Source organism: Colossoma macropomum, unplaced genomic scaffold, assembly GCF_904425465.1.
Source record: "Colossoma macropomum unplaced genomic scaffold, Colossoma_macropomum, whole genome shotgun sequence".
In the NCBI taxonomy this organism is placed as follows: Eukaryota; Metazoa; Chordata; class Actinopteri; order Characiformes; family Serrasalmidae; genus Colossoma; species Colossoma macropomum.
Window position 1 is genome coordinate 18,120,575 of NW_023494789.1, and position 15,046 is coordinate 18,135,620.

Sequence of the window (15,046 nt, forward strand, 5' to 3'; positions counted from 1 at the left end):
CCTGGTTGCAGACTCAAGTATTTAGGACAAGTGTGAAAATGCCTTAAGTGTGCTTCTTGCTCACCTCCTCCTCTCCTCTTCCAGTTGGGCAAGTTTGCTCTGGGTATCCAGGCTGTGCTCCTGCTCTGAAAGCTGGAGCCGATGTGCAGAGGAGTCCAGGTGAGATTGCAGCTACGTCACACACACATACAAACACACATGAACAAAAAGATGAGGTCTTACAAAAGGCACCACAATACAACGGTGTTATGGCTAAAGGTGAACTGTCACTGTGGGGCTTCCATGACAAGAAAACATGGTGTCAATGGTGTCCAGTGGTGTGACTTGGGTTAGGGCTTTGTGGGGGCACTTCCTTTATGTTACTGTTTTATTCTTTGTGTTATTTCAAAAGGCAACTCATGCATAAAACTGTGTGAGAGCAGTTAGCTGGCCAGGAAAGCTTTGCTCTAACTTGGATATAACACTAACTTATTTGCCATGAAGCTTCATCAGTTTTTAACATACCTAGAGAAAAAGCTCATCTTCTTGATATTAGTACTAAACCACATTGCTTTTAGGCAGATGATTTGTTAAGCCAGCTCTTTATTGCCATACATAACAAATAAGGTTGATGTACCTTATAATCACGTGCATTGTAAAATGTAGGCCAACATTACTGAGCATTCTGAAGTGGGACAGATCTGCTTCCACCGTCATATCACACTGAACTGAAAGTTCAGGCAAAAATGTTTTATCATGACAAACCGCAGCATTCTGTGATCAGGCTGGTGGTTTTCCATCTCTTCTGTAAAGTTTTAAGTTTTTAAGGTTTTGCACAGCAGCATATTAAGCTTTTAGAGCCCAACAAAAAGCCCCCCCACTGGAACAGTACCAATCCTCTGTCTTTGTTTAATGACCTGAGAGAATTTTTTAGCTTTAGGTCCACATACTGACAGACGCAGTTTCTCCAACTCTGAAGTCTTCTCCAGTACCTGCTGCTCCAGCTCTCCACATCTCTTCTTATATTGAAGAACCTACCATATAGGAATCACATCAACTGACAGAATCATTGATAATGAACACAACTGTAAACAGCCTGTGGCTCTTTTACATCTATTACTCTGCAATCCCTCAACTACAGAGAAGTGTGGGTGGCCATAGAGCAGAAAAAGTAGAAGTGCTGCTGGACCTTGGCCTGTAGTTTGTGTACCAGCTGGGCCTGTCTATGCTGGCTGTCCTGGAAGGCCTGCAGCTTGAGCCTGTACGCCCGGTTCTCATCCCGCAGCCTCTGCTGCTCACCGCCATACACACTCTCCTGATCTGAGTCTCCAGACTGTCCTGCCAGCATCTGTTCTAGCTGCAAGGACACACACATAGACAAACAGACATACACACACACATATGGTTATATACATACATGTTTGCACACAGGTGCATTCACACACTGATATGGGTAAGTAAAAAAGGTGTGGGTAGTCTCATGGAGGCCAGACATGATCCTGAAACTGGAATACATGTCTGGGGACAACTTGTTCAGCTTTTGGTCCTGAATTGCGGTACTAACAAGGGTACACTCTGTAATTGATTGTCTACCTGAGCGGTTTTGCTCTGTATATGATAGCATTATTAGCCTGTATTGGCACTACAATAGGGTCAATCTCAAATGACTCCCTACTCCCCATGTAGTGTGCACTACAAAGGCTGTGAAACAGTTTCTACTCATAAATAGTGTGGCACAATAAAAAGATACACAAAAAAGCATACAGATCTCGCAGCATCGTAAAACACAATGCTGTGTACGGATACGTGACAGTGTAGCAGCGCATATGTGGTGCAAATCAGGCAGAGTAGCAGATTGGATAGACACACCCCCTCTAAAACCTGCCCCAAATTCCTTTAGTCTGTGCCCTTTAAATGTCTGGAGTAATCAATAACTCAAGCAAAACAAGCCAGCTAGTGAAACACTATCACTAGATAATCAAACTGTTCTTCCAATTATAAGAGGTAACATTTATTTAGTATGTAATGTGTTGCACTCGTGACTCACATCTACATGCTTCACTGGAGAATTCTGGGGACTTTTCAGGCATGCTAACTTATGTTACATCCATGGGCTAACGACAGGCTTGGTGTCCCGTCGGTCAGTGATGATGAGCATGCTATTGTCCCCTAATTTGATACCTTCTGGTTTCATGAGGAGTTGGAAGAGTTTCTTCCCACCCAAATAAGTCTACATTGCCACCCACATTTAGCCTAGAATTGCTCATGGCTGTCCCCATACATTCTGATTATGAGGTCATGTCAGCCCCCATGAGCCCAAGGTGTGGGAACAAAAACACATGAACAAATAGAAAGACACACATGCATATGTATGTATATAAACAGAGAAAGCAACACAAATCTCAGAATTTGTCCTGATGTGGCATGATGGACCACATGATTGACAAAGGATACATTTTAAACATCTCAGAATATAAAAAGAACATTCATTAATCCCTTAAACTGCTGGCTTATTATTATTCAGTACATACTATAAATCATTGGAGAACTAATATGACGATAATATATAATGTACACACATTATAAATTATGACAGTGAGGTATTGACTGCAAAAGTCCCACCTCCTTTAATTACTGTTGGTATTGCTGCTTTCAAGTCGTGTTGGAAATACGGTAGTTACAAGATGAGTGCACATGAATGCCACCACACTGTCAAAATGTCCCACCACAACAGTGGGAAGCCAGATTCTTCAATGAGCCCCGGGTTTCTGAGTTTGGGTTGTGTTGACAAAAAAGCAGTGACAACTGCTGATAAACTGATTATATTTCAGTTATTAAGCAGTCACACATTAACACTGCAGGTTAAAATCAAAATCAGATGCGAAAATACAAAACAAGCACATCATGTGATGCTTCTAATTGGATGAAAACATTATTCATGTCATATGCATCCTCTGCTCTTCATTTTGATGCAGTAAAGCAAAATACAAGGACTCTCTTGAATGACATTAAAAACAAAAGTAAACTAAAAACATTATTTCCAGCGCATCTATTTTGTTTCCAACCCAAACCACTTGCACACAAATCAAGCCTTACTTACGACCTCTGAAGTCTTAAGCAGGAACTTCTGACTAGGACTTGAAGGCAGCATATGTCCCTCAAACTTTCAGCTCAGGCCACCAGGTAGCATCTATTGCACTTGTGCCAATAGACCGAAATATTCAGTAGCACAAATTAGAATTTAGAAACACAAAGAGGAGTATATCTGAATCAAAGTGCTTAAAAATAAATTGCCTTTACTTTGGATATTCCATTCAAACATAAATGGTGGAGAATACAAATGGACCAAGGAAATATTTTAGCTACTGCATGTTGAAGTGGTAGTGATATTCAGGTCTACATTTAAAAAACAAGTCTACTCCTTCAGATGAGCCAACACTAAGCTAACACTGGAACCAGTTGGTGCAACTTTATATGCTGAGGAGGAGTCAATGACTTGTACAATAGATATTTTAGCAATTATCAATAAATGTAAAGCAATGCCCCAAGATTCCTTTGAGAAAAGCTAAGTGATCTTAACATCAATTTGTCTTGTAATGTTATTTATTCATATTAAAATGAGTGTCAGCACATAAATTAACCCAGATAAAGTGTGTGGATTTCCATAGAGCAAACAGGTATGGCTGTTATACGTTTTGACACTAAACTGTCAGCAAGGTTATACAAATACAATTATCAGCACATAGCAGCAATGCTTGTTGGATAAACTCTATAGAGGTCCTCAATTAATGGCTTCTTAACAAAGTTCCTGCTAAAGCCTGAGTAGACTGACAAACCAATGTGATTAATCAGTTATTGATTTCAGCATCACTGAGCTCTTTTGAGGGACAACCAAACTAATAATCTCTTTAGTAGTGGACATGTTTGTGAGTGATAAGCTAACCCAATACGTTTTGTCCTGTGAATATTCTTCTCTTGAATATTCCTGGATCCTCTGAATTACAAGGTCATTAAATAGTCGAAAAGTTAATATTGCTACATGTAAGCTAATGCTACTGCGCACTGAATTGTCGTCATTAGACTGGCAGCCTCCTTAAGCGCGCTTTGCCAGCGTGGTAGCGTATTTCCATGTTCGACCGAGGGCAGATGAAAAGAAGTCAGAACAAAAGAAGCAGGTTTCCCTGCACATATATGTTCTTCATCTGATTCTCACTGAAACACAATAGATCTTTCTGTTCTGTACATATCTTGATTTGAAAAGCTCTACAAACTCAGTCTAATTCAGTATAGACTCTTAATATTACTGCTGACCCCCTGATAAACTGATTTAGGCTCTCAAAATATCCTAATTATTATTTTAATGCTTGTAACATTTTCTGAGAACATTTTCTCAGGACATTCACCAGCTTCTTGTTTGGCGTTTCCCGTTCTACCTTAAATGGTGCAGGAGTTCAGAAGGTAACTGCTGCACCATTTAAGGTGGAACAAGAAAATTCGAACAAGCAGCTGGCAAAAAAGAAGCTGACTTCAGCTTCATGGAGTGTTAAAAGGCATGATATGAGGTGGTTTCTCTATTTCCATTTGACAGCTAAGTAACATTGATTTATTTTTGCTGTTTCACAGAACCAGCAGGTCAGTATTGTTTTGTCCCATTTGTTAATGTTTATCCAATCACAACAACAGCACCATTTAAGGAGGAATGGGAAGAAGCTGGCAAAAAGAAGCTAAAGTCAGCCTCTTAGTTTTAACACTGGTAGTATTTCTAATAAGGAGTTTTAGCCTATCAAAATGTCCAACCTAGAGGTTCTATTTACAGGTATACCTGTAAATATGTGCTACGGTAGAACATTTCGATAAGATAACACAACTCATCAGAAAAAAAAAAAACATTTGAAATCATGGACATTGGTCATGGTGCATATCTGTTGGTTTATTTCAGTGCTAAAGCACTGGAGAGAGGAGAGAGCGTGGAGAGAAGCACTGCCGAGCAAATATCCCTTCTTGGGTCTTCAATCTAAAAGTCCTTTAACCTCCCCAACCCTAAAGCCCCTCCACCCCTCATATCCCCCTCATCCCATAGCCTGGTGCCAGACACCCAGTCCCCACTAACAGAAACCACATGTTTCCCCAAACACATCAACAAGCTGGCCCAGCTGGCTAAAACAAAGTGAGAGTGAGTGAGAGTGAGAGAGAGAGAGAGAGAGAGAGAGAGAGAGACCCCTCTATCCTTACATTACACATACATACACACAAATCTAACATCATCCAAAATCACAGACCGACAACAACCCCACCCCCCCACAACTGCCCCCCAAACACATACATACACACACACACTGAGCCTCATCTCGATGCTGTTAAGCTGCGCAGCAGTCTCAGTAAGGGGCTGGGACAATAGTCCCACTGTTCATGCCTGGAGCCAAGGGCTTCCCGAACCTTAATAAAACATTTTTTAAACAGGCGTTCTGAGGGCTTTTATTCCATATACTACAAAGAAGGGAGAACTTGCACCCGGCTTTGGGCGGTTTTGGGGTTCAGGGCTCACAAGGGAACAGGGGCCTGTTTTACAGTCCGTTGTTAAGGTGACAGCTTTTTGGGAGCAAGCAGGGAGCGAAAAACATGGGCGGAGGACAAGAGAGAGAGAAAGAGAGAGAGAGAGAGAGAGAGAAACAGCTGTGTTTAAAAGCTCCTCTGGAAACAGCTGTGTGCAACACTATCGATTATGTGTCTTTGCAACTATTTTGGCGTAATTATTGGCAATTTGTTGCTGCAGCCCACAGAAAGGCGACTGGGTTTGTTTGATTCAAAAACATAAAATAAATGGCATCACACACACACATGCTCAGCACTTTTATTATGCTGTTTTAAAGCTGCATGGGGTCACTGCTTCTATACAGGACTGATCCAAGCAGGCTTTAAGCATCGGCAAAGCATAAAATGGGTTTGTATTAGCACGTCTTCGCAAGGACGTTTTTAAGGGCCATGCAAAACCATTACGGTAATGCAGTCAAATCTTGTAGCTCAGCACTGGGACTGTAGCCATTCTTTATGTAAGGGTGAAAATTAGGGCTGGCTATAATTCAAATGTTTCAGTACAATACCAATACAATACCACTGTACATCACTTCTTTTGATACCTTGTGGCCTGAGTCAGAAATGAGCACGAGGTGCGGGAAGTGGGTACATTTACAGACCGCAATAGACGGTAGATTAATCAAGAAGCACTGAAATTAATAACAAGCTCTTAGAATATAACTCAGCAGTGTAGAGTTTGAAACAAGCTTCTTAGCTCACTGATGCTTACATGTGTAATTATTGAAAACACAATTATTGATTTAGTAATAAATCACTTTTTTTCAATACTTGATAGAATTCGGTTGGTAACACGAAAGTATAAAATAGTTCTAATATGAATACTATTCAACTGAAGTGTGCATTTTGATTGAGTGAGTGCATTTGGCATCTTCATGGAAAAGTAGAATGTATTACCTAATCTAGGAGCTGTGCTGAAAAAGTAAAGAATCTTTCCTTTCTCCCCCAAATAACTCAACAGCTCATTGTTTGTGACAGACCATAATCAACCTGTTCAAACCCTGCATGACTTAATGTGACCTTTTAAGAATCAGGATATTCTATATTCTACACAACAATGCTGGTTGACTATGGTGTTTGGATTTGTGTATAACAAAAGCTCTTGTCACACGTACCTTTCCCCAAGTATTTAATAGTAATTAATTGGAATCAAAAACCTGGAAAAAAAAAAAAGCCAAAATCTTGGTAAAGTTGACATGGCAAATCACTCACACAAGACTTCTTACCAGGAGGGCTCATATATGAACAAAAGCTGATATATTACCAGCAAATACAAAGACATTTACATAACAGCTGCCAATGTGGAATATTTTTGTGGTGCTTTTTTTTTAGATTAGCAAGTGACCAGAGGAGTGTACTGTTTATATGATTCTAGAGCAGCAGGGCTCAAACTTTCAAATTGAGTTTTTAAAAATGTTTTTTTTTACACTACATTTTGTTACAAAAATACATAGAGATTAAAAGAACATTATAATTTTAAAAAGCTATAGGCCTATGCAGTATAAAATATGTTCTCTCACTGGGTGAGGGGGTGGGGTTACGGGGTACCCCAATCGTGGGCCAATTCTGGACCATGGGCCACTCTTTGGGCAGCTCTCAGCTACTGTGCGTGACCGATACTGTGCAAAAAGTGTCACAGCATCGCTGGCAAGGCAAAAAGCTTGTGTGAGGCTTTTGTTTTACAGTCATTTTCTGTTTGGTGAATGGTAAAATACCATTTAGGGGGCTTTGTGAGTGAATGACATAATGCCCAAACATTACCAGTTTAAGTGTGAAAAGGGCTAAAAAGTACAGGATGGGCAACAATAACCAATTGCTGGTACTCATAAACCTCAAGATCACATCTAAAAAGCAAGACAAGAGGTAAAAGGAAGCGCTTCCACATAAATTGTAAATAATGACAAACAAATGCAGAAGTGCAACACAGTGCTATGTACACCAACCAGCCTCTTCATTAAAACCACTGTTTAAAAACTCCAGCAGCACTGCTGTGTCTGATCAACACACATTAACACGCGCCACCATGTCACTGTCACTGCAGTGCTGAGAATGATCCACCATCTGATCTACCTGCTCTATGGTGGTCCTGTAGGGTTCCTGACCATTGAAGAACAGAGTAAAAGGGGGCTAACAGCGTATGCAGAGAAACAGATGGACTACAGTCTGTAATTGTAGAACTACAAAGTGCACCTATATAGTAAGTGGAGCTGATAAAATGGACAATGAGTGTAGAAACAAGAAGGTGGTTTTAATAAAGTGGCTGGTCAGTGTATAAAGATAACCCTAGTGCAGTGTCTTCAACATAGGACAAAACTTTAATCCTCATGAGAGAATACAGATTATTTTTAATTATTTTTAACAGTTATGCACTCTAACTCATGGAGCATCCAAGAAAATAACTTAAGCAGCACTGATGAATGGCGTAATGACAATTATGTCGTTATTTAATCCCTGCTGATGGGGCCAACAAACCCTTTCTTGTCCCAGCCAATATGAACCACTGGTTTGGCGTCCATCCACAGAGCATCCAGAGGCAATTCTGTTTCAACAAGTTTAATAAGTCAACACTGACCACACCTTTCTTTTGTTGTCAAGATGAAAAGTACATCAAATATGATCTACAATGACCTACCAATATCTGGCCTTTGAAAATTTGCTAAGGAACGCTGCTGGTCTCTGGAATATATACATTAGGCCCATACTTGATTTACACATCAAGACGTCTTGCTTTGTTCTTAAGAGGATGGCAAACACAAAGCAACCGCAAATGTGCACTATTGTCAGGTAGACTGTCAAGGTGTTACACCAACAGAGCAAAAAAAAACATCAAATATCCCTCATTGAAGACAGAGGTAGAGAAATAATTCACTGCCATCTGTTGCTCAAGCTGTTGTTCAATGATGACCTTTTGCCCTTACAAATATTATATATAACATAATATAACATATACATATTCTCACAAACAGCTACCAAGAACACAGAATCACAGTCACTCAAAGACATAAACACTTTCCACCCCTTTGTGGAAATAAGTCTTTTAAAGAAAGCACTTGGTTTGTAGGAACCTGTTCCAAATGAGGCCCTGTCATCTGAGGTCGTCCACTGCTAATTTTACCATAATGGTCAACATGCAATTTATACTGCAAGAGACTTCCTGGGCGTGTGTTTTATACTGCCATATGGTTTCAACTGCCTTTTTCCTCCTCGTATCTATTCTTTGGATCTTGCTTTGCTTTCAAGAAGGGAGAAGCCCTGCGCTGTCCTCTCAAATGTGTTTTGCGTTAGTGTTTTTATATTACTTAATATTTATGATTTGTGCCACTCCTTGCATTGTCTCATTTGATAAATATTTCAAAATACATCAAGGAGCAACAGTGCTTTGATTCAGCTGCCAATAACCAACAAGAGAACAGTTCTCAAGGCCACTGAAAGCTCTCTGCGAGAGGGCCAGAACTCGCTGCCACAAGATTCTATTTCATTCTCCATGTGTTCGGGAGAGTTGTGCTCTGGAATGACCTACTAATATGAGAGCAAATATGTTTAGCATCATGTCCATTTTCCATGTCTAATTGGATATCCAGTTCAGTTCCAGCTTTAAGCTCGCTCTGTGAGAGGCTGTATGAGGTCCCACCTCACTACTAACACACTATAAAATGCCAAATAGTGACCATTATACAATTAATTGTGGACAAGAGATGACCATGTCAAAGCGAGCAGAAAGCAGGAGAACTAGTTATTAAATTGGGAGTGGTTAGTTACTTGAAACTTGGTCCAGAGAGCTAGTACTTAGCCCAATGGCTCTCAGTCTTTTTGAACCTTGACTTTCCCAGGAACAGTCTTCTTTACATACCGCACCTGAAGTAACCTTCTTCACTTATAGTAGTGGTTCTAAAAGCCGCTCAGGGATCCCGAAAAGGTCGACCTTTTTCCCATCCTGGGGGTCCTTGAAGACTGGGTTGAGGACAGCTGGACTATAGCACCGGAAGACTGGCTCTGCAGTCCACTTCCGTAAACATATGCCACAGTGCTATCTCTGCTGCTGCTCAGAATGATCCAGGCCAGGAACATTGTCACATTTACTTGCTACCAGACATGTGGAAGAACATGGCATAATCACCACCATAAATAAATATAACAACAACTACTTATTTTGGCTTTAATTAGAGTTTTAAAACGAGTGGGAGCATTTGTAATCAATCATCTGACAGCTTTTGCACAACTCAGTCATTCTGGACTAAGTGCTAAAAGCTACTTCATAGACTGCATAACTGTGATAGGCAGAAGTTAGCCACTGTGTAAACTGCTTGGCCAATATATATAAATATGTAATGATAACATGATTTCATCAGTGTGGAAGATTTTTTGGAAAAAAGTCATTCTCAAAAATATGAAATATACAAAAGATATAGGCTTAAAAGGTATAAAAGATATAGGCCTAGGTACTTTTTGTCGTCAATCATCCCACAACCCCCAGCTTGAAAACCATTGTTTTCAAGTGTACTTATCAGTGTGGCAAAATAGTATGTCCACTTTCCATGTCCAACTAGATCTAAATCTAGCTCCTATCTAGGCTGCAATTTATCTGAACTCTGAAACTCATTCCAAACATTACATTAAGATACAACAGTTTATTATCTAAGTCATCATTGGTCAATTAAGTTATGACAATAAAACAGTCCTAAGAATGAGTGAGATGATATTACAATACATCCAAAAGTCTGTAGACCACTCTTCTGAGAATCCATCACTGACACAGGCATTCAATTGTGCACATACAGCTTGTATAATCTCCTTAGAAAAACACTGTCAATAGAATGGGATGCTCTGCAGCAACCACACATGAACCGAATGTTCACAGAAGGATGCGACAAATCACTAACGTCACCTCAACTTTGTATCTTGTAGGCTGCTTTTGTTGTTGTGAGTGGGTGTGTACATTGAGCTTCTGATAAGAAAATGTAAGAATATGTAGTATATGTTTTGCCGTTTTGTTTAAAATATGAACTTGTGTTATATGTTTACAAGTTTATATGTTATCTTCCATTTTTGCGCGATACTTTTGGGAATAGGAACGGAACTGTGCAAGGATATCGCTTGAGCCAACAAGTTAGACTATCACTTCACCGCATTATAATCCATTTGCATAGAGTTGAGAGAAATTCTACTCGACTTGTCTCTTGTCGCTCTACTGCCTGCTAGTGTGAATGTATGGTAAGATCACCATATCCAATGCTAAGCATCAGCTAGAGGGGTATATAGCCCCCAGCACTAGACTGTGGAGCAGTGGAACTACATTCTCTGGAGTGATGGAGCACCATCAAATACCTTTGGGATGGGTTGGAGTGGCATTTGTGATCCATTTGTGAATCATCCAACATCAGTACCTGACCTTACTAATGCTCTTGTGGCTGAATGCAATCAAATCCCCACAGCAATGTTCCAACATCTAGTGTAAAGCCATACCAGAAGAGTAGAGGCTATTACTGCAGCATAGGGGACAAAAACCTTTGATTTCTAAAGAAATATTAGATGAGTATGTGTCTACAAACTTTTGGACATGTAGTGTATTCTAGACAGTCAGAGAAGCTAATATAACTGTACACTTTCTGCAGCATCTGCAGTATTTGAAGCTTGGTATCTGAAGGGTTACAGCTGGGAGTGTTTCTCACTGGCTTGGCCTGAGCCCAGAGGCTTAATAAAGGGAATTAATGTAGTGAACTATCTGTCAGATTCCCAAACACAGCTGGAGCAGACATACAATCCATACACACACACACACACACACACACACACACACACACACTACTCTCGTACCATGCTGTCCTGTTCTAACAGCCTGCCCCTTTCAGAGTCCCGCTGTGAGTGGCGCTCCAGCGAGAGAGGCCTAGCTGATTGTGAAAGCTGTTTTTGCAGCATCACTGAGTGTTATTACACAACGCAGGCCAACAAACAGATAGCTGACAGAGGCCTTTACTAAGGACCCTCACATGAGTGCAAGCCAAACATCATCAGCACAGTCACAACTGCTGTGAAAAAGACAAAATGGATGTGAAAGAGAGGAAAAGCAGTGAGATCAGTCATGTAACAATCATAAACACATGCACACACACATATTGCACCATTTCAGCCTGGAGTGATTCCCCCCTGAATAGAATCAAGCATATGACAATAGCACAATTGCAAATGTAATGTACATACACCCTAACTGACAAACGTTAGGGGAAGCCTAGCTTAAAAATGTTTTGCTCTTTTGCAATAACTCGGCATACCGGGGGGTGTCTTACGAAGCACGTTCAACTTAGACAGCAAGAACTTACTATGTTTTTTTGTTGTTCTCTAATTCAGTGGTAGCCAATTCCCACCTGCTGGTTATGTCTCTCCTACCACATAACATTACCAAACTGGGAGGGTGAATGGTAACACATGCCACCTCCAAGTCACATGATGCACCACCTCATCTTTTCTAACTGCCACTACAAAATGTCACTAGACAGCTCAATACACTTGGAGGAGAACACTATTACTGCCGATGCCCACGTTGGCTATCATCGAGCTGAGTGATGTGGAAAGAGCTACTCAAGCTATGGTTAAACCTTGTGTGTGTGCATGTGAAAGTGTGACGTTTATTATGAACAACCAATCACAAGAAAATCATAGGAGTTGAGCAGCTATTCAAAGAAAGAAAAAGAAATCACACTACGTAAATACGTAGAAAGTGACATAATTAAAACAACAAAAGCAAATGGTCACAGTTGCCATGGTGATGTAGCCTGGTAAAAAGTGGTTTTATACCACACATTTAAATATCTGAGACAGCGCCACCTTGTAAATAATGCCTAAACCCACACATTTTAACCCCATGTTGTGATGTCAACATGTATCAGCACTCAAACTTTTCAGGTCAAAAGAGCTTCACCACATGCTTTTAACAATAGTTTTAAAAAACATTATTTTGGCCGCATTTATTCCTCATAGCAAGGAAGATAATTTGAGGATGCTAGGAATAATTAAAGAGACCAAATATAAATGTTCAGTGTAGAAGACAAAGTAGACTTTTAAAATTGAATCCTTTAATATTTTTTCTTAATACAGGAGGGACTGAAAGAAAAGCTGGCAGAGAGAGAAAGACAGAGAGAGGGAGAGAGAGAGAAAAACCTAGAAAGAGATAAACGGGAAGTTTCATTAGACTCAGTGATCGCTCTGGGATGTGCCCTGGTTAATCTGTCTTTGGAGAGTGCCCATCATTTTTATGACTCAGGACCAGCGTACAGTGCGGCCCGGCTGGCCTGAAGCCACGCACAGCAGCCCACGGATCAGCAGCTTTACACAGGCAAGAAAAACAAACTGAGGAGGGCAGGAGAGACTGCAACACACCCTCCCACACTCACTCTAACAAAACAGGCCTTATCAGCATTAGCTGAGTTTGACGAGGCACCCTTAGAGTAAAGTACAGAGGATCAAAACATGCACTGAGCAGGGCTTCGTCAAAAAGTCCTCAGCAGAGTAATTAACCCTCTCTTACCTAACATATGCCGCCTTTATTGCTGGATACACTGCAATAGTTTTCTTTACTCATCAAAATAAAAATGATGATATCATTCAGAAAGCAAACTAGTAAATTCATGAGAAGAAAAGCACATCAAAATGCAGAAATAACCACTTCTGCCTCAGCATTAAAGGCTTAAAAGCTTCAGTGGCAGAGTGCATCACAGTTTACCTAAAAGCCATTTTTAAAACTTTTGCTTAATGATTTATGTTCATGTTTAAAAGCACAATTGTTGTTTTTGTGCAGTGCTCCATTTGGTTAACATTTCTACTATGTCATATATCTGACTTCTATCTGACTGTGTTTAGGTCACTCCCCCCCATAAAAAACAGCCTGTTTCACACAAGCTCAGTCCAAAAGCTGCCTCAGAGCTCTAAAATATACCCATGTAATCCCTTGACACACACCCACATGCACAAACTGACACACTCCTTCAAAAACACATACATACGGACTGGGTGCCTGAGAAACTGCAATCTGGCAGGGCTCCAGTATCAACAGAGCAGGGTCAAAGTTCACCCCAACTTGTTCTCCAGCCTTCTGAGACGATGCAGCTTTTCAAATTGGGTCATGCTTCATCCCAGTTCAAACTGGGTCAGGGTTTATCCTGGTTCAAGGGCAATTTTCAGGGGTCACAAGAAAAAACAGGGGCTTTTCCATAATACAAAGGTTGACTTTCAAGAACATAACCTCATCCTGAATGTTCCTCTTCAACCCCCTGTTTACAGAAGATGGGGGAAGGTATTCTGAAACTTCCCAAAGCCATGTGGAGGGGCTGCGGCTGGATCATGTCTGTTTTTCAATTAGTCAAACGCTTTACCATGTGCCACAGTGGGACTGATTCATCTGTATGGAGCTAAAGCTCAACAGAAGAGAGACAAAGAGGCCACAGACAACAGAACTTCACCACCAACACCACTTCAACACAGCCTCATCAAGATCATAAAGGAATGGGATGCTGTCCACTGTAAAGCACTCATTAAAGAGGAATTCCTCAGTTTTTTTTTTCAAAATTTCTGTATAATTCAATAGCTGAAATGTAAACAAAATCCTTTAAAATGGATTGATGTGAAACGGTTCAAGGTAGAGAAGCTTACCAGCTCAGATTTCTTTACAGTGGGGATAGGAACCAGGGGTTGTGATGTCATTGGTATTGGTTAAAAGATGCCATTTTATTTACACTAGATTTTGGAACATAAAACATTAAAGATTGTAAATTTTTGATAATGGTAAAATAGTGGTAAAATTTCTTTGGGTACTATTTTGCATTATAATGTTCTGCATGTACCATTTAAAACAAATCATTTTAGCCCAAAACCACAATCTCAAATCTGACATAAACCTATGTATTAGGCATCAGTCAGTGTATTCCATGTAATAATTGTGATGTAGCTTTTAGAAGCATTAAACACTTTGGACATCTGGTTCCTATCACTACCATAGTAAACAATTATGAGTTCTCTAGAACAATACTGAGTTTCTCCTCACAGGCTCACACAGAGACCCATGTAGTTTAAATGGTTAAAATGTGCCAATTTGAGAACCTCCTGAAATGTTTCAAAATACAGGAAAAAGGCCCAAAATGAACTAGCAATTAGGACATTTCCTATAGCTTTTCACTTTTTACTGAAAATCAAACTACAACAGATACTAAGAGTCAATGGCAGGCTGTAGAAGTCCATAAAGGGACGATCCCTGAAGTTAAAGAGAAATTCCATTGATTTTTCAAAATTTCTGCTTATTTAAACTGTCCAGATGTAAACAGTCATGAAGAGTGGTTTGATGTTATGTGCTTCATTTTAGAGAAACCTACCAAGTCAGAATTGTTCACAGTGATGGTGGAATCAGACCATTAAAATCTACATCACAGAAGGCTATTATATGGAATAGTTTCAGTGACTTTTCATGATGCCTGAGGGATTGGTTTAT

The 15,046-nt window shown here is 40.2% G+C and overlaps 1 protein-coding gene across 1 annotated transcript in view; it reads right to left on the reverse strand.

Moving 5' to 3' along the window:
- crocc2 (ciliary rootlet coiled-coil, rootletin family member 2) overlaps window positions 1–15,046 on the reverse strand; it is an 89,893-nt gene that overhangs the window by 60,014 nt on the left and 14,833 nt on the right. Inside the window, exons 4-6 of the mRNA XM_036570394.1 lie at window positions 1,169–1,336; window positions 930–1,013; window positions 65–171 (exon numbers count right to left, since the gene is read on the reverse strand). Of these exons, the coding sequence (XP_036426287.1) occupies window positions 65–171; window positions 930–1,013; window positions 1,169–1,336 (359 nt within the window). The remainder of the gene's footprint in view (window positions 1–64; window positions 172–929; window positions 1,014–1,168; window positions 1,337–15,046) is intronic.